The sequence below is a fragment of the Ceratina calcarata genome, unplaced genomic scaffold (assembly GCF_001652005.2).
Source record: "Ceratina calcarata isolate Rehan_Ccalc_2016 unplaced genomic scaffold, ASM165200v1 scaffold72.2, whole genome shotgun sequence".
In the NCBI taxonomy this organism is placed as follows: domain Eukaryota; kingdom Metazoa; phylum Arthropoda; class Insecta; order Hymenoptera; family Apidae; genus Ceratina; species Ceratina calcarata.
In genome coordinates, this window is record NW_017178472.1 from 1,492,598 (window position 1) to 1,514,001 (window position 21,404).

Consider the following 21,404-nt stretch of genomic DNA (forward strand, 5'->3'; position numbering starts at 1 on the left):
ATAATGTCTCTCGTTATAAGGAGAATCAATAAAATATAATTTATATTTATTTAGAGAAAATACAAGATTCAAAATAATGCAATTTTAAACAAATACGCTTCTTTCCAATTAATGCAAAATTGTTACGACTCACTAGTGAAAAAAAAGCGCGCTATCAAGGTCTATAAAGAATCAAGGAAAATCTCGGTGACACTTCGGACCGGGCTTTTGCGAAAGTTAAATCTTCGCATCTGCGATCGAGCTGAACGATTTATGCGATCGATTGTAGCTGGACCGCAAAAACGATTCTTATCGGGACATGCACGCGTCGCTATCACCTCGAGCTGCGAATCTCGTCGCAAATTGGCAACGAAAGAGGAGCGGTGAACGGCGCGGCGGGCAGAGACAGATACAGGATCGAACGAGCGGATAGGACGGGGAAAAGAGGAACGGGGAGGAAGATGGAAGTAGACGAGGACATGGGCCAATAGGCCGATAGGCGATCTCTCATTCCGCAATGCGGGCTTTCGCACCTTCCTATACATATCTGTACATACCGGTGCCCACTTTGTTTCTCACCGTCGCACTTATATGAGGAGCAGAAGATCGGTCAAACGAGAAATTGATGCAATTTCATAATTGAATTTTTCGATTGACGGATTTTTAAATCACGCTACTGAAAACTATTGCGTCCCGCAATGATGTCGACGATTTATTGCAGGATCATTCGGGTAATGATCAAATCGAAAATTCGATTATTAAGAAAGTGGAGCTGAACTCGCAGCATGTGTAGGTTGTTGCGAGCGATCAATTGAGCAACAGCGTAAGAGTAAACGCGTATAATTATCGGTGACAGTAACAGGACAGTAATTGATATGCCTGAGTGGCAAATGATACTTCATCTTTAACCTATTCGCATATTCATCTTCCATAAGCGTGTATTTAGTCGATAGTCAATTTATCAGAGAGCAACTTCGTCTCAATGATAGATATAATGAAATTATTGTCATTATTTCAATCGATTAGACAAATTTATTCATCGTGGTAGGTAAAAATCCATTGCACAACAAACGACATCAAGATTCATTCGTTAAATAAACCTTAAAATCTTCAAACCGCTCAAACAGCGCGAATTGCGTTAAAAAAGCATGAAGAGAGGCAAGAGCGCAAAAACAGTACGCAAAAAAGGAAAGGAGAGAAAAAGAGAGCATAAAAAATGAGACGAGAGACCGCCACTTCTTTAATCAACGATTCAAACAGCGAACAAGCCCCGCGAACTTTTAACAAATGAGCGCGCCCCGGAGCTTGTTCCGCGCTTTTTTAATGAACCAACTCCGCGAATGTTAACGCGCCACGTATCCGCGACTACTGTCACCGCCGCCGTCGCCTCGTTGCACCGTGCAAACTTCGCGGCCGTTCACGAAATAACCGCCTCTATTTCGTCCTGATGCGTTTATCGAAGCAAAGCTCGAAAATCTCACAATCAGAGAAATTCGATCCGATACACTGCACAAAATGTATTGATAGGTAGATAAACAATTTATTCCTGTTTTTGCATCAATTCATTTCATATAAAAATTCATTCAGTTAATTACTTTTAAACGGAATTATAGGAGTAAATGATTGTATGAACAAGGTGTATCCATTCCGATTTGTACAATTATAATTTACTCAAGCATGAAATAATCGTCCATTACACTCGATTGCTGTAATCACAGTTAAATGCATCGGAAAACAATCAAACATAACTAACCTACATATACCCGTGTCCTATTAAAAAGAGAAGGAATGAAAATACGGGATGAAGTTCAAACATCCAGAGAAGTCCCAATTCCGAAAATAAATTTCTCTGGAGAAGACGATGAAAGCCTTCAATGGCCATTAACGTAGAGCTTTGCTTTTCATTCCTTCGATTACTTTTGTTCTCCTGCCTGTCTTCTTTTTAATCAAACCTTTCTAAATTATTTTCTCACAGATTTTTGACTCAATTTTTTTCTCGCTCGATACCCTGTTCTTTTTTTTTATTTTCGCTAAGATTCTTACTGCTTCCAGTAGTCGAATAAAACGGATTAATTGTCAGCCCACCCGATGCTCTTTCTTTCTGAAGCCGATACAACGGCTCATTATTGAATACCGTCGACTAAAGAGATCCGGCGATTTAGCTTAAATAAATGTGGAAGATATTCCATATTTTATTCCGCCCTAACTGCTGCGAGAATGTTAACGATTCCACGCGGATCCAGCGGTCGGTAAATTTTAATACTCAGTGAGAGATACGCGTGTCGGTTAATTGGATGGAGACTTCTCCGTTGAAGAGATTAGTTAACTCAATTTGACGTGAAACTATCCGAAATCTGTTCCAAGTTTTGAAACGTGTCTGGTTGTTATTTAATCACTCGCGATAACGCACGTACAACGATGCAATTACGATGTTCAACATTTATGTCTTACGCGTTGTATTTTATCGTACAAAACTGACATGTGAAATGAACAGCGTTCCAAAAATTTGGTGTCGGAAACAGTACCTATACACTTTTTTTTAGTCCATTTTCCTGTGCCTTTGTGTGTTACCAGTTTGAATTTCTCGTTAAGGGATAAAAATTTGCGAGACTGTACGGTGGCGAATGGCGGCTCTCGAAAATTGAAAACCGTCAGCCTGGAAAGAATTGACAGCAACAACTAAACGAACTTCGTTACAAAGAAAAAATAATAAACTTCTCACAATCGCGATACGTGATATGGATATTTTTTCTTTTAAAGAAATACAGTTGGGAAAACTAGTATGTGATATGTTTCAAAAAGACTCTACTGTAATATATGTATTATAGTATAACGTCTATATTAAATGACAGAGAGAAAGATATCAATATAAAATCCCTTGAAATCGACTAGAATTAATCTGATTTTCAGATAACATTATTTTCTGCCTTTGAGAAAATAATGGTTAATCTGTAATATAATTAAAAGTAATATCTCAGAATTCATAACATTTGTACTGTAAAAAATAAGTGTAGTTACGAACTTCAGAATCAGAATCAAAGTCGGAATCGAAATTGAGATCGAAATCAGAATCAGAATTAAAATCGACATCAAAATCGGAATACTAAGAATTCCTTAGAATTCTTAATAGAACCACCTTAATGCATGATGGATAATTTTTCTAATCAATTTCTACTACTTGATCCTTTAAACGACGATCGTGTCTATCGTCCGGCAATACGAAATACCCGAGCAGGTATTCAGCTCGACGAATTTCGAGCCGACTGGTAAAAGTGAATTTTCGAAATCCGCTCCGTTCGGCTGCGAACGTGCCAAGCATTTCGCAGCGGAGTTGCACCGAAATTTTTATCACGTCTCCCGGTGAACTTATTGCTTCGAAAGGGATATCGATGGCAAGCCAGTCCCTGTCCGCCCCACGGACGAGATTTTTCTGATTCCACACTGGAGGAAGGACGCTAAATACTTTGATATATCGGCGTTGTTACGGTGGCACTTTTATCGGTGCCCAGCTTTGCTCCGCCCGATCTTGCCGGAATTCACGAGATCGCATTATTCAATGTCGTATTTAATCAGTCGCAATAATCAGAATTTTATTTCAATATACAGGCATGAAAACATAAAATTAAAATCAGTCCCAATAATCAGAATGTTATCTCAATTTAGAGACATGTTTTTTGGAGCATCCAACTGAATTTCACGTACAAACCAAGAAATAAATGGTCCGGTAAAATAAAATAATTTTCTATTCTATTAAAGTTCTAAACATTCACATCATTGTATTATAAAAAGAACCTTGTATGTGATATATATGATTGTAATTACCGTAGAATAAAGTTCCTACAAATTCAAAAGTGGAAAGTATTTAACAATCAGCAGAGCAAGCAGAGATTTTTCATTACACAGATTAATTGTCCAACAATTTCATGAGGGCTGATTCAGTTACCCCTCGAATATTTTCATGTGTCGGTATTTTAACGAATTTGTTCGAACGCGTCCTCCAATTTCGCTGAAAGTAACGGCCAAATGCGGGACTGGGGACAGGCATTTGTTTCACAAATACGTTATCCGATTAAATTTGTCGCGTCGAATATAATTGAACGTCGAATTTTTTAGAGAAATGATAAACACACTATCCGAACACTTTATCGAACTCGTGTACCCGCGAAACGCGGTCGTTTCGTTTGTACGATTTAATCACATGACAAATTATTTTCTGCTTGCAGAGCGTCGTTTGGGGTGAATGGACACCATGGTCCAAGTGGTCCGGCTGTTCAAGGTATCGTAATCAAATTCTCTTGTTTATTTAATTAATAAAATAATCACCGACTAAAATAAACAGAATATTGTACGTGGTCATCGGGATATTTTATTATAATTTCACACGCAAGCCATTCTGTCACAATATAACAAACGACTTGATTATCGATTTATTTGCAATAAGTTACAACAGGAAGACACAGACGAGCAAACGATGTTTCGTTAAGTGTTAATTCTGTATCTCTAATGCAACGAATTGGATAATCATGATCTCGTTGTTATCCATATTATGCGTATTGTCTCCCCGCGTCACGGCTTGGTCAAAGGTTTGACACTTTTTCAGAGCGAAAGGCGAACGAGTGTTTTCCGATACCGATTAAACAACGGCTTTATTCGAAACGAACCAACGGTGTCACAAAAAATAGTTTGTTCGCGCAATAGATCAGATCGAGGGGTCCAGCTCCGCATCGATATGCCGGTGGAATGTTAAACGTTTCAGAACTCATTTCGACGGTGGAGTTCCGGTGGCAGGCAGCTCGTTTTTCAGCCGACCAGAAACGGCGCAGACTGCGCCAGCAAATAATTTATGACGCTTACCACTGGTGAACTGCGCTCGCCCCTACCGGAGAAGCTTATTGTATGATGTACGATGCCGTACATTCGACGCAGCTAGCCGCGGTACTCTAAATCTTCGTCCACGCGGCCCGATACAATTATTAAAATTTTTTACCTACGACCGACAATTTTTTTCGATCCGAGTTGAGCAAAAATTATCAATATGAAGTACAAGATACATGGATTAGATTGATGCAACATGGAACATCGTTTTCTTTGAACGCAAATGTAATTCCTAAGTTCCTACTTTTCATGTATTGCTTTTAGTTTCCTTCCCTAAATGAAATTGCGAATGGAATATCGCAGAAGAGACTTATCGCTACCTGCCAGGGAATTTTCGTAAAGTTTTACTTTCACTTTAATTGACGTTCTTGCTCATAGCATCCCCCGTATATTCTACCCCTTGCTTCTAAATTTTAAAGCCTGACCACATTTAGAACAAATTGTAAGTGACGACGCTACAGACGCAAGCAAGCTACGGACCCGCATGTACCAAAAGCACAAGCACCACTTAAACTCTCGAAACGAGTCAGTCGCGATCGTGCAAACCGTATGACATAATTCTGCTCGATGGTACCCCGAATTTTCTGAATAAACGCTATTCTTTCACAACCGTAAAAATTGCATTCCAAGAGATGAAATAAAAATACATTTCCATACGTACACAACATCATTGTAAATTATTAGGTGCTGCGTATGAAATTTTTATTGCTAGAGTAAAAAATTATATATCATGCTTTATCTCATTGTTCAGTATCATGAATAATATTGATTACTATTTTTCATAGATAATGCAATCGTTCAATCATTGAAAGGAATTATTTTAATTTAATTAATCAAATACATAAACTACAGGAACCATATTTATTTGAAGAAAACGACATTTGATATGTACCAAACTGATACTACAGATATTCATCAGCAGCAGAAAATGTTTTATTTCTGCACACGTAAAAACCGATGCTCGACCGGTGGCAGCGTCAGAAATTTCACCTATGTCCCTTGTTAGTCTCAGGTACATGGTTTTTTTAATCGTGTTCGTCCTACTTCACAGGAGCTGCGGCGGTGGAATTTCACGGCAACAGAGACGTTGCAGGAGGAAGCCGTGTAAAGGTAGACCGTGGAGCACGAAATACAAGATCTGTAATCCAGAGGTGAGTCAGAACAAACATCTCCTTTCTAATTATTTTCCCTCGACACGGTAACCGTTTGGAACTATGAAAGCAATTTCGTTGTTCCTAAAATCAATGCTACAGGTATGCAGCCACCGAGCGTTTCTAACGAAAGAACAATCCCAGAACGAATAGTTGAACACGGCGGATAAGAGTAGAACTTACGGCCCGCTTAAATTCAATTATAACCCTCTGAAAGCGACTTGCTTATCAATATAATTCTATTCAAGCGACTCGGGTCGTTGGAAGACAGAGAACTCGAGCGAATAGGAAACAGCGAGCGTAGATAGAGGTCCCGGCTCGTGAAGCTTTATCGCGAGTAAAGCGAGTACACCGGGAACAAGTTGTCACGCGAGTAGAAACGAGATGGGTGGTTGGCCTGGCCGACTCCTCTCCTCTCTGTCCGCCAGTTGTACCCCGGTAACACGTACATCCGTGTGATTATAACGGCACCCGGGCTCCGGGACTGAGTAACTGGAGGAAATTTGTGGTTCGCGCAAACAACGAAACGAAGTTAACTCCGTCGTTTAACCAGCAACTTTTGAAGCTGCCTCGTAGTATTCCGACCGCGATACACCGCCGTCCTCGATTCCGAACGAAGCTACCGCCCTCCTTCGAATTACCCTCTTTTCGCCTACCCCTTTACGTAGGCTGCGGAAAACGGGATTTGCTTTATCGTGTCTTACTCAACCTTGCCGGAAAACTTTTCGATGAACCGTCGTGAATTCCTCCGATTACGTAGAGAATCTTTTATTTTGTCATACGAAGTGAATCGTTGTTGGGAAACCGCCAAACGGGTCGCGAATATACAGCGACGACGATAGAGATTGTACCTCTTTTATCTGTATACGCAAGGATTTAGAGACTGTCGGTTGTGATATCAGGAAAGAAAACAAGAATATTACAGTTATCACGGATGCAGAAAAAGAAACCGAGGGACGCAATTTATAAAAAATGTGTCTATCTTTCTTCTTTGCAACTACAACACAAAGATCTTATCACCGAAACGTTTCTACTAGTCGACAAATCTGCTCGACAAACAATTTCCACCAGTGTTCCAGGCACACGTTCACATGTAGATACAGGTACTAGTCACACCCAGGCAAATACCCGTTGGCGAAAATCGGAATGGTCGACTCATCATTGTCAAACGGACGGACAAGCGATTCATATGTCAAAGAACAGGGCGCTCGAGCCGCGACTCCGTAATTAATTGTACGTCCCCGTTATTATGGGCTTATGCCAACGGGACCAACGGAGAAATTACGCGTATTATCAATTCAAATTCGACGCGTGACGGTCAGCTGCGGCTGTCACGTATGACCGTGTCCGTATCCTGCAAGTGCATCGGATACGTGCCGCACTGGCTGCAGCGCCCCGGTCATACCCCGGGGGATGCACGGATGCAGCTGACCCGACCCACATTCCGAATCTAGGCCGAGTTTCGACCCCGTACCGCGGGTACACACGTGGCAGCCGCGCTGCCCCGTCCTACTCATTGATATCTGCCAACTCGATATTCCCTTGCATTTCCCTTCCAATTTTTTTATCCTGAACGCCAGAAGGCCTGCGTATTGTCTTGATCGTGTATTCTCTCTCGTTCATTCCGTATTATATTTCTACAATCGACGTCGATATCCTAAAGGGAAAAAAAAAGCGGTAGCCGGGATGGAAAGCGAGGATTGACAAACGAATCGCAGAGAGACTGCGCTAGCCGTTGCGAATCGCAAATTCCAGGCTAAAGATTCGGTGTTCCTCTATGAAGCTGGTACTCATACATTTTAACTCCAATATTCTCACTAGTTACGTTTATTAATATCCATGACCGACTGAATTTTCGATAGTTTTACTTAATTTCAACATCGGTCGTATTTCTTTTTTACATTGGCATTTTTCCCGGGGTTACGATGGGAAGAGGGGAACTCGCGCGTTGCGGGAAATTGTTTGAGGTGGTGTTGCGGTCTAGTACACCGCGAAAGTGTTCCGATGAAACATGGATTCGCGGTTGGTTTCGGGAACTTGTTAATTTGTTATGGTCGATTGTTTAGAAATAAATGCGGTCAGGAATTCCTTATAGGCAAACTGTGGAAGAAATTGGTGTTCGTTATTCGCGAATACGAAGCAGTTCAACCGTTCCAGAATAGATATTTTTTCACGGATCGACAGTTTCATGAATATTGCAGTACAAATTGAAGCACTTCTGGCTGTGGAATATTGCGCAATGGTAATTCCTCGCTAATTGATGGGTAATCGGTCACTTCTGATGCGCATCACGGCTCGATATTCGCCCGTTCTCGACATGTCTGCGTACTTCCACGGCAATTTGTTCTGTAAATTCTTGAATAATCCAACGACGGAGTGTTTTTAAAGCATAAGAATTCAGGATATTTCGATATTATCACAATTGTTAGGAAAGAGATGAGGCATATATTTCAGAATGCAATCTGTCTGGAAAAATAGTGAACTATTAACGAATACAACTCGGGAAGAGAGATCATAATTTTGTTTATGTAAAGTAATTCATGTTTCAAAATAATCTGCTAGAAATTCAATTTTATTACCAGGATTTTTTAAAAACTACCAACAGTACTGAAAGTTCTATAACTATTTGTTCGACATCAGCTATCGTTTATATCGTTCTGTCTATCGAAACTAAAGAATAACAACGTAGAAGAAAATCTTAAGCAAGGGAAGCTGAGATTGTCGTCAAATTGAATTTCTGCTTCGAACAAAGCGGTTAGCTCCGAACAAGATTGGCGAAATTCAAGCAAAGTTGATGCGTTAAATCCTTGGAATCATCCGGCTCGATCTCCGAGGCAATCTTAGCCGCCATTTCACGTATGGGTCTCGCGTCGTCGTGGCAGGATTTTTCGCGAAACGGTTGCATTCTCTCTTTCTCTCCCTCTCGCCATCTTTTTCGGTCCTAAGTGAAACGCGGCGCGTTCGTCGTTGCGACCGAGTTGACATTTCGCCCGGAGGGTCGACATCGTGGTGCCATTCCTGCTGAGAGCGGACGGCCTGCGCCCGACGTTCGTAAATGCACCGGCAACAAAACTATCAATAGGCGAGCTGCCTTTCACAAAGGCAACGTCGATCCTTGCCACCCTTTTTCCATGGCTACGGCCACCGCATACGTAACGCGTAATATCTCTTTCACTTAACCGGCCCCGAAACCGGGGCTTTATTGGGCCTTTGTTGCTGCGAACGATTCTCTTTTACGCGCTCGACCTAACCGAGACCTGTAAACGTGCTGTCCATTACGTTCCCGGAATAGAGGGAACGGCAGAGAGAAATAAGTCGAACTTGAAAAAATAGAGGTGGGTAGTCTACGTATTCTCGGTAGAACGACGTAGAAGGGAAATTCGAGCGAGCGTGAAATTTGCCTCAGGACGAAAGAGAAATGAACGCTCGAATTGTCGATGCCAGAATTGGCTTGTGAAAATTGCTGCTCGATTGCTCTTCGGGATCGCTAATATAGTTTCTAATTTTGCTTCGTTATATTAAATGTTATTTTTAAATTGATTAGCACTCTTCATTATTAATGATATTAAACTAGTAATGATATTTCAGTCTGAAACTATATGAGCATCAATTAACCGAGAAAGCTCGAATGCTTAACTGGTGAAGTAGCAAAGAAATAAACCAAAGAAATAGAATTCTCGAATGTTGCGATGGAATGTTTTGATTCGAAAGAGGACGCGGTGGTTTAATGGGTTCTCGAAATTAACCGTTTTGCAACGGTGCACAAGGTCTATCTAGTAAATTCATTTACTTCATTGCTGCCTTGATTGCACTTTAAATTAGATTCTCGCGGTCTTTGTGCCGCGTCCATAGGGCAAACACTGTAGCGCCGGAAGCCAGACGTTATTTACAGTGAAAAACTGTAACTCGAAAATTGCTCGACGATCGAGCTATCGTTACGGTACAATTTCAACAGACCCTATATATGTGTGTATCCACTTTGGACAGACTTCTTATCAATACAACTTCTATCCATGAGCTGTTCACGTAAATACATGTACAGTACGTGCTGACTATTCGAAAAATTTCGCTCAAAGTGTATAAAAAATCTATCGAATTTCATCGAGAAATTATATGCTCACAAGTTAGGCAATTCGTCACGCGTCCCGTCGCGGCGAACATCAATGCACGAGCGTCACCACTGATGCGCGCCGTCGACACCTCGTTCAACTTTTTCGAGTTTCCGCGTGGCTCGCTCCGTCGTCGGCTATTCATTTCGCGACAACATCGACCATCGTGATCGTTTAAGAATTTCGTCACGTTTTTCGCGCGACGAGATGACACGGATTCTCTACACGCGGCATCTCTCATCCGCAGCTGATGGACAATTTTCCTCGATGCTCGTAAGTGCTCGTGCGTTACCGAGCTTTTTATGATGTCACATCCAGTGTGGGCATCGCTCGACTGACCCACACACAACGCTTACGTACATCATACGGGGTGAATCAATAATAATATTCATTACTATCAACGAGAAAGTCCCTGTATTATAATAAGTGCAGAATAAAAAATAAAGTCACACGCTATAATACATAAATAAAAAAGTTTTTGTCCGACTTATCGTTCAGGCTATTTGATGTTTCAGCGCATTAAATAAATATTTCTGCATGTACAATTATGGTACACGAGGCATGGAACGTGTTAATGATTAAATAGTCCAATAGAAAAATAACAATTATAATAAAAATAATTTATTATAATGCAATCACATACGTTATGCAATGTCAACATTAAAATAATGGAGAAATACATATAATAGTACATATATACATAATAGCAATAGATGCGAATGACGGGCGTTTTAATATTAGAGATACTTATTAAACATTTGTATAAACTTTTGTTTAAATAAAAAATTCCATGTTCTTCCCACTCTATCAACCACACTTTGGTCGATCTACATCAATTGAAATAAAGCGTACAGTTGCTGAACAGATCGAATTAACTGTAATTGACACATCTCTGCCGCAGCGGTGATCGCTTCGAGGAGAGCCTCCACATCGACAGTTCACCCATCGTTACGCAATGTGTTGCTCAGTAGCTCGACAAATATTCGTTTTCCGCGTAATAATCGCGTCTTTTTTCAAAATGCGCGAGAGTAAACGACGCGTGAAAGTGAAGATCGTGACGGCAATGTGCGCGAACGTGGAAAACCGGGAGCAGAAGTAGAGGAAGACTTATGATGTGAACAATCAGAGAGAAATCAAAGAGAAATACATTCGTCTGTAAAGGAACAACTGTGAAAAGGAAGGAAACGTGAAAATATTTGAATGCGAGTTAAGTTCGAAATCACAGTGAACAGAAAATAAAATCGTCGTAACACGAGATTACAAGATTTTACCGTTGACTCGGAAAACGAAGGATTTACGAACCTTGTTAACAAAATATATTGTAGAAAAAGTACGAAGAATCGGAAAAGCGTAGCAAACCTTATTACAAGAATTATTAAATAAAGAAAAATATAAGAAAATATAACGGGAAAGAAGTGAAATATTAATGCATGGATGGCGATCCGATGTGGAGATACATTCGGGCAGACTCATCAGTCCTCGAATGTAAAGCTTCGCGAAACGGTATCCAACGATGGTTGGGAAAATCGAGATCGATGGATTATATTGAAAAGAAGGATTATATAGCCTGAGCGCCCGCGAAATTGGAAAATTTGTGAAAACCTACTGGTATACATATGCGTGAACACGAGTTACATGCGCCTATGTACAGATGTATTGATACATGCATATATCTGACTGGGTATTTATAAAGTAATTGAACGCACGTTATCCTCGCGAAATATTAATAACGTCCATATTCGATCACGGGCCTCTCTCTACCTATCGGAGATCTAGGTTCCTCCAGGATAATAATTTACCAGTGGTACGATAAATTTCACGTTACAATCCGGCCTGAAGGGATTTACGTTCGCAAGCTAGCGGAAGAGTCTGGGCATTCGCGCCTTTTTCTCTGCGTCTTTCTCTCTCGTACTCTCTTCCACCCCTCTGATTTCTCTTTTTTACTTTCATCTACATAGCTATCCTACTCAGTATATCACACTCCCTCGATCCTCGTGTCCTTTCAATTTCTCTTTCGTCATTCCATTTCTGGTTCGATTTTTGTGCACTTTTTCTTAAACGATTATACCTTTTTTTATGGTTGTGTACGTGAATTTATACTCGAAAAATTATTTAAATTTTTTTAAAGGATAGGTTTTTCAGATCATTTTTTAGCTTACTCGAGTTTCAGATGTTTGAACTACTACTTATTAGCTGACCGCGAATTTAAAGAGCAGTCGTATATTGGAGATATTAAAGCTGCGTTTGGTGCAGCAGTTTGTTTTAATCAATCGTTAATACTATTTTTAACGTTTTTAAATTTGGAATATGCCAGAGTTAATTAATCAATGAAAAGAGTGGTAAACGAAAATTCGTCTTTCTGATTCCCGTTGAAAGTTACAAAAATGATAGGTATCCAAGGGTGCGGTTTTTACTCAAAACGAGAATATTCAAATTGTGCCACGGCATCAGTAAACCCGTGAAGCCTTTGCGCGGTTAGCGGGCATTCTTTGAAATTCTGGAAGTGGTTAAATCGAGTGGGACAGGCTTGGTACTTTTTCATCCTCTCTGTTCTCACGTGCTTCTATCGGCTTTCGTGAACAAAAAACTTATATGCATTCAGATATGGGAACGTTAAATAATCCCCGCACTTTCAGTATCAATTTTAGTCTTTGTGCACGGGCGTGAGCCAACTGCATACTGGTTATATTAAATCCGTGCGACGTCATAACGGGGTGAGAGTGAATTTTTTAAACTCCAATATCCAGGCCGTGCGTACCAAAAAAAAGTGAGAAAAGGTAATAAAGGGAATGCTGCCAATATATCCATTATATCTGCGCACACATGGGTTTGTGTACATGCCGATGGGATTGTTTCATTTCGCGGAATAATGCGACTCCTGATCATTGAGCAACAACAGAAAAAATCATGAGAGCTTCTGATTCGCGTTTTAACGTTTATAAATGGTTTGTTTTCTATCGGTCGATTTTCATTTTGCAACGCTAAGTTAACACGCTAACGGTCAATATTGAAAAATGATAGACCGATGGTAAATAATGGTGAGATAAAAACTAAGAGAAATAAAAATGCGAAATCTGTTTCATTTTCCAGTCTTCCAGAGTTCAGCCACAGATTGTTCCAAATTCTTTATTCTTGAAGCGTCTTTTGTTTGCTATTCTCGTCTCCTTTCATCGACGCACGAATCGTTCGAAGAAACAATAAAAGCGATTCCCAGTGTATTATCTACTTTTTACAAAATACCGAAACAATTCTTGCACATAACGATTCTCAGTTATTTACGTCGGAACATTAAATTTATAATACCATTACAACACACTGAACACCTTATTCGAACAATCCAACACGAGGCACGTAAACGGGGATTCTGAGAATTTCTTGAACGAGCTACCGCGGCGTAAAATAAAAATAAAAAGAGCACACGTGGGAGGCTCGAGAGCCAAGAAACGCCCTAAACATTTCGATTCCGTCGCAGCGGTACAATAAAATTCCGATTTTTATCTCCAAGCCCGAGATACTTAAAAAATATAGAATCAATCGGACCCGCATGCTCCCCGATCGACGCAACTGTTGTTGATTGTAAATCATTCGCGGATATACGGCGCCGTGACTCACCTGTTTCCGCATAGAATAAAGGTGAGTATAAATCCGTTGGTCAGACCCCGGTTTACCTCGTATCGACGTGATACGAACTAGGTGGATAGGTACACAAGCTGAATCAATACGAACAGCCACATAAAATAATTGATCATTCTCTTGTTTCGCTGGAAAATGTTTTATTAGTTTGGAGAGTATGAGACGTTGTTTTATTTTTTTAAATTCATTGTTTCCTTCACATTGTCTACTATTGTGAATCAAATTATATATAGAGCAATGTATTTCTATTTAACGACGCTTATCTAATTAATGGATTCTTGTGTCTCAAAAGGAAACAGTTCATCTGTATGAAATTTTTTACTAAAATCAGTAAATATTCATTCAACCTATATGTATATATGCCTTGAATGCAAATCGCATGACAATAATAATGTTCGTTGATAAAATTCTAAATCCTGAATGAATTCTTAATTTCGATAGCGAATCGAGCGTTCGTTTGCATGATTACGGATTATTCAGCCGTGGAATAGAAATATTACTTTTTCATCATATCACGTATATGTAATCTGATTCGCGAGAGAGTTACGGCGCCATCGAATAGAAATAATATAACGGATAAAATCGCAGAAAATACGAGGTGATAAGTTTTATTCCAATAGCTGAAACTTCATGAGGATGTTAACATCGCGCTTTGGGGTGGCAAGCAGGAGATTGCGAATATTTCGTTGTATGAACGGTACCATGCAAAAGTCATGAAATTGGCTGCTTTATGCATTTGATAATTATCGATGTACTAGCTGATTGCTTTTCATGCAAATTGTGACGTTACGTGTCGAAGATCGAAAATTGAACGGAAAATGGTTTTAATCTCGAAGTGCATGAACTGAACACGAATGGAAAATTTGGAAAAAGAAGCCGGAAATACCGTAAGGATAATTCGTAATTCCAACTTCATTGAGGTGTTAATATCTCATTTGTTTCGAGCGCAACAATTGTCGATCTCCGTTGCGCGGGCGCAATTATAAATAATAGAACTTCCCCATCGCACCATGTGAAATGCATTTAACTCACGTGTAATGCATTCCTTCCGTTTCCGTGATGTTAAGATAATTACTGGCGGTCGGAATTATTGTTACGTTTTCGTTAAGGTTGCTCGCGGTGCCTTCTTCGTTAAATACACATTTCAGAAAACGTCAACACGGAAAAGTACAACCTCTCCACTTCTTGTTCACGACGCAATAATAATAATAATTTATACCGGTACCAGTGTCTTCGTGTAATGATAAAAAATTAAATACAATGCTCTATAAAATCAGAGAATTTAGTATACCGCTTATAAGGGAAATAATAGTTGGGCTCGTCCCGTTTCTGGCACGTAAATATTGTCACAGCATTTCACGTTCTTAAAGTACCCGCGGACATTGTTCAACGGTGGAACCAATCCTATAAACAATACCGCACCGATCGAATCGTGCGAGCATCGAGAAACGGAGGAGGAACTGCGACAAAACGACCTGGCCGCATTTTCGACCATTAATATTCGACCTGGAACGCGCGCACACACGGCCGCGATTGTTCACACTGACACGAAAACGCGATCGTAGGACGAAGTGCAAGCGAAACGGGCCTCGGAGCGCGGATAAGAGCCAAAGGAATCACAGGAGGGATGTAACGGACAGGAAGAAAAAGAGACCGCAACATCATTAGCATAACGAAACGGGGAGGCGTGCGGTGAATCTAGATTTCCATCCCTCTCCGGTTTTCCCCTCTCTCTGGTTGTACTCTGTTAACACTGATAATGGGTCAGTATGTATTTCACGGCTGCGGTTTCCCGCTCGTTGGCAACCAGAAAAAGAAATTTGCTACGGGAATTTAAGAAAATCACTGGTCATGTGTGTACCGAACATTTATTTTGTTTGAAGATTTATTAGTAGAATAATGACAACAAATATTCGTATTCATGTATCTGCGTTTACGTCATCTCATGCATAATATTAACTATTAAAATACAGAGATTTTCATTTAGACGCAGCGTTGTAACTGAGTCTTGTAATTAGTCTCATTTGCATCGAGCGTTTCGGTGGGAAAAAGAGAGGGGGGGGGGGAAGGAGAAAGAGCAGAAATTTTCCGGGCGAAATTAAAGATTGCCTAGAAACGTTGTGTGTACATTAGTAGCGGAAAATTTAGCGTATGAATTTTAGAGGAAAATTAAAGCGGTTCCCGGAGTGGTCGGCGGTGCGGCGCGGTGCGGTGCGGCACGGCGTATAAATGGAATTTTTACGGAGCTGTCGAGCGGCGAGTGGATCGACTTACTTTATTACTCACGGAAAATGAGGGTCACTGGGTCGCTCAGAGAATGAAAAAAGAGTTGGAACCGAGGAAACATTTTAGCCTGCATCCATTTCGCGCTTAATCAAACAGAGTCTGATTAATAATAAGCAGCGTAACCAAAGGAGTCCCATTTATTCGTGTAATAATCGTGATTTACGCAATCTGAGCTAACAGAAATCTTTCTGCTTTACTGTAATCGTATTTCGCTAAATCCGCGCGACTCGCAAATGTGCTTGTACTGAAGGAAACGGAGTAATTTACAGCAATAACCTACAAGTGTTTTAACGTCGAACGTAGGCATTATTGTGACGTCTAGCGAATCGAGTCGATCGAACGCTCGAAATTACTCGCTCGTTAGTCGGTAAGCGAATTTCGTTTCAAAATGTCGTAACTGCAGACGTAAAGCTGTATTTACCCGGAGTAATGGCGTATAACCTACGCTATATTATACTTAGATTCTCCGCTTCAAGCCTCGCTCGAATCTCGTCGGACCAACAGTACTTAAAACTTTCTACCGACGACGGTCAGCCTTAAATTACGGCAAGCTTGTGTGCTCGGTATTACGCTCGAATTTAGCTAGAAGTCGCCCAACCGCTCTTTCACACGTACCCCGTTTATAACATAAACTGTCAAGTTACATGTAACTATTTCATTCATTCTCTATGTATATGTATAATTTAAAAAAAAAAATATTATCTCATGAAAGTCGAATGCAAAGAACGATAAGCGGAATTTAATAACATGTCAATACAATCTCCCGTGAAACGTATCTACAATTTCATATGCATTTTTGACACAAATAACAATGTCACGAAAATCAGTCGAGCGATCGAAAATTAATTGAACGCGTGATTAACGACACTGGAAAATACGTGAACTGGTGTTGAAATCACGGACAGCAGCGTGTTTCAAGTGCGCGTGGACAAGAAAAAATAGACAAACGCGCTTAACGAGAGCATTATGTAAATGTGGGTGTCAAAAAACGGTGCGAAAATAATTATACTCGAACAAAGCGTAAAATTGCACGTCATTAAAAGGGATTTAAAAAAGGAAGAAAAGGGAGAAAATCAATCATCGTGCTCTCATTTAATGTACATTTAATATTTAAATGAACGACGTACTTCCGTTTATCGCGATCTTTCTCTTTCTTTCTAAGTTCGTCGTTTATGAGCTAAAAATATGAGAATAAATACTGGCTGCGATGATGCAGAGAATGTTAATTAATTATTGCCGCGGCGACGCGCCGAACCAAGCATTATCGCGTTAGTAATTCAGTTACCACTGATTTTATAGCGACAACCAGGCTCTGCAGTAATGAGCCACGACCAACTTGTCCTCTTCATAATAATATACTGAAATATCGATTACGCATCCACGAACGGTCAGGGATAAAATCAGCTAATAATATCACGCGACCACTAACAACTTTTATGCAATTTCATTTGCACCGTTTATATTGTACAACATTAATATTTATCCCCATTTATTTGATTATCGACGACCTCTACCCACGCACAATTTTTAAAGAGCAAACTTCGTTCGACAAACACATTCCCACAGGTACGTGAGAAGAGAACGATGTTAAATTTGTTTAGTTACTGTAATCCCGAGTGATCTAATTAACAGGTAACCAGTATTTCAGTCGTGCCACCGGCATGGAGTTATTATTGTTTCATAAAATGAATACAATGTACAAGCTCCGGTAGACTCTATTATTATCATCGCTGCAACAATGAATGGGATTTAAATTGAAGCACGGGATTAATAATGCCAGATGAAGCGAGTACTGATGGTAATTCGATGGATTAAATAAATCCGTTAAAGTTGAGAAGATAGAAATGGAGTTATTCTCGTTAAACCAAAAGACCAATACATTAACCTTACGTTAAAAGTACACTTTTATTTTTATACTTTTTGTTGCTATAAGATTATGTGTGTATACATAATCGTGTGAACAGTGCTTAAGATTATTTCTGAATACGACCGTCATCGAACTTCGAACAGTGCAACAACCCCTATATTCCATCGATGCGTCGCGACGCGTATAACCAGCCACGGGAACAGACTACTGCCGACACACTTCCGCTTTCCAGGCGATTAATTTTTTACGATCACGTTTGATACGTCTGCAGTCTAGGGACGTAGAACTTTTGTCCCGTTTACATGGAAAATCTGCTTCTCTATTTCCTTGCTTTTCCCTCTCTTGCTGAAGAGTTTCTTCTCGGTCATCAGACGTAACCACTAGAAAAATCAACCCTTCTACTGAACTTTACTAATTCTTTTTATTATTGGTTTAATATCCTAGTGAAATTAAAAATTAAAAAACCGTCAGACCAAACCATCCAATAAAATTATGAAATCTTTTCACGTGGTTTATTTAGAATAATGAAGATTCGCAATTGTAGATCTGATTGTATTAATCATCTGCATTATTAGCGTATACATATACATATGTGCATTTTTCTATATGATATCATCAAAATAGCTATACAGAATGAATCTATATGAAGTACATTATTCTTTATTTATTGATTTCACTATAAAGCCTTAGGAAATGAAGTTTGTTAAAATACAAAAATATATCTACATAATGAGCACGTCTTATGATAAATGCACAAAAGGTTTCTTTTAATCAAATCAGTATACAATTGTTCATTTCAAATAGGAGTTCTTATTGACTCTATACATATACACCCTATATTTGTATTAGTTATTATAATATCAATTATTGCATTAAACCTTTAATGAAATGTTGTATTTATTAGTATATCAACTATTGTAACAGCCATTAGTATAAATTAATACACACATATAAATTATCGCATTGATCATTATATGAAACCTAATATCAAATATCGTATTAAGCATTACAATATTATTATATGAAATATTACATAATTTATTATTACGCGTGTGACACATAATGGGTTAAAAGTTAAGCCGAATTTGGTAAAAATGTCTGAATAAGAGGAAAGCGTCGAATTAAGCGAGCGAAAAATTTCAGCGTATTCTAAATCCCTTGAAACATGGTCCTCGCGCGTCGACAGGACGTTGAAGCATCACCGGCGTTGAGAACATTGCTCCGTCGCCATTTTTCATCGATACCACGATAATCGATGGTCTTTGTCTTTCCTAATGTGTACACAGGAGCTCTGCCAGGGACGGTTTACGGGCCGCTCGTATTTATACCGCGAGACCGCAATCTCGGTCACGATAGAGGGTTGTGGTTCGGCTCGATTAGGTTTCAAGGGCACTGCGGTGTCACATGGAGTTCGTCGAAATCGGTCGCAGGCGATCTCAAGAAATGCATAAAGTGCTCGTTAACGCGATTCGCTGCAATCGTTACCCGCTTAGTCAGATCCGAGATTAAAAAATGAATTCATATATTTGAAGTTTGCACTGGAAGTGGGTTATCTCCGCGATCATTAAATCACAGCAATTGGCATTTAATTGCATTCGTGACTATACGGAATTGTAGGTAAAAAAGTTAAATAAAAACCCACGGATTCCGATTTCAACTTATATTCATGAAAAAGATCGGTTTGCATGTGAAAATAATGTAACTGTGTCGATTTACCGGGTTAGAAATGAACAAAGATCTTGCGTGAAGTATCGTTCCAAGGCGACTCGTTAAAATCTCAATTAAAGAACGAAAGGACGCAATCAGCCGTAAATGTCACTTTCACTCTCCATTATACTCAGCCCGCGTAAAGGTTTCATGGTATCATGAAAAACGCAATCAACAGTGAAATTTTCGTTCAGTTTCTCTGCGTGAGAATAATCGGACTTTGTTTCAAAGGAATTTGCTGTAGCCCCGGAGCAACGATTGGCGGAAAAATATTTTGAAATTGTAAAATATTTGCCGTTTCTCTCGTCTTGGACAGAGACAAATATTTTATCGAGCTCGCGTGCAAATAACGGAATTTCATTTTTATTTTCCGTTTCCACGACGCAGACCGCGAAGTCACGCGGTTGTCAAACGCTCACAAATCGATAAACAAGCGTTTTTAGTGACTTCGTTTCGTGGCTCACTGAAAAAACGAACGAACGAACGAAAGAAGCTGATGTGGCCACCTTCGCAGTGGGACGAACAGAGAAAAAGGTGGAATGTGAGAGACGAAGATACGTACATACAAGGTGCTAACAGAAAAAGTATCTAAGACTTCAAGGGCTTATAGTACTCATTAAAGGAGCGATAACGGTCCTACGAACGTATGTCCTACGGTTAGTTAATCCTCTCGACGTAAAATCAGTTTTCATCATTCATAAGCATTAGATATTTTTCTGCATACATACGCGACGAGCTACAGAAGTGTTCCCATTAGCAGAACCGTGCATGAAATGCATACTCTGTATTTCCATGTTGAAATAATAATCAGACTTTCTACATTCGACTGAAAAGTATTTCATTTGTATCTATGAAATCTGTTGATATTAGTACAAATATTTTATGTTGACAAAGTTAAGCTGACATGTTCTTGAATCCAACTATTCGTTACTTCCAATAAAAGCTCACTTATAGCATCTAATGCTCGTGGATGATAAAAATCCATTTTATATTGAAAGGATTGAGCGTAGGACGTACGTCGATACGACATTTTTTGCTCTGTTTGATGATCATTGTAAAACCTTTAAAGCCGTAGATGCTGTTTTCTTAACACCCTGTAGGTACGTTCCGGATTGGGATCCGAATTCGCGTTCCATTTTGACGAGCAACGGTCCCGTGTTCTGTCTGATAGCAATCACAGAAATGCATTCCGCGAACCGTGCATAGTGCTGCATTTCCGTGCACGAGACGTTCTGCCACGTGAATGTCCTTTTGTGCGTACAGTAGCGCGACGGCCGATTGCATACGTGGCTGTGTGCGTTTGTATGGACGTATTGCGTGTACGCGGTCGCAACCTAAATCATCAGTGATCGAGAATGGGCTGCAAGTGCAAATTAAATAGCCACATGGTTTGAAAGAATCGTTGGCAATAAGAATGAATTGATTTAACTATTAATTTTATAATACGGGTCCAACAACGTTATTCATTAAATATTGATAAGCAAATGTTTCACTGTTTCATCTCCTATTCTTGAGTCCACAGATTAGACAGACGCTCGAGAGTCGATTTATACATGTAAGGTCAGAAGTTTCCAATTATCTTGTATAACCAAAATGTCAAATGCAATGTGTAATTCATTTTATGACAAACTGGACATAACGTACACTCAAATATACTTCATGTAGCCTGTTCATGTGACTTGTTTCATATAACATGATACAAATTAGCGCACATAAATTTTTGATAATCCCATTGTGAAACACGGTTTTCCGTAAATTAATAATTACAGACTTAATGTAACACAGGTACATGTATGT

At 39.7% G+C, this 21,404-nt stretch overlaps 1 protein-coding gene across 3 annotated transcripts in view; it reads left to right on the top strand.

Moving 5' to 3' along the window:
- The window catches only part of nolo (ADAMTS-like no long nerve cord), a 175,727-nt gene that overhangs the window by 108,499 nt on the left and 45,824 nt on the right, over window positions 1-21,404 (top strand). Inside the window, exons 4-5 of one of the 3 annotated variants that reach the window (XM_018033538.2) lie at window positions 4,203-4,255; window positions 5,906-6,005. In XM_018033538.2, the coding sequence (XP_017889027.1) occupies window positions 4,203-4,255; window positions 5,906-6,005 (153 nt within the window). Of the gene's footprint in view, window positions 1-4,202; window positions 4,256-5,905; window positions 6,006-11,054; window positions 11,618-21,404 lie in introns of those variants that run through there. The other 2 variants (XM_018033540.2, XM_018033544.2) reach the window with 2 other exon arrangements.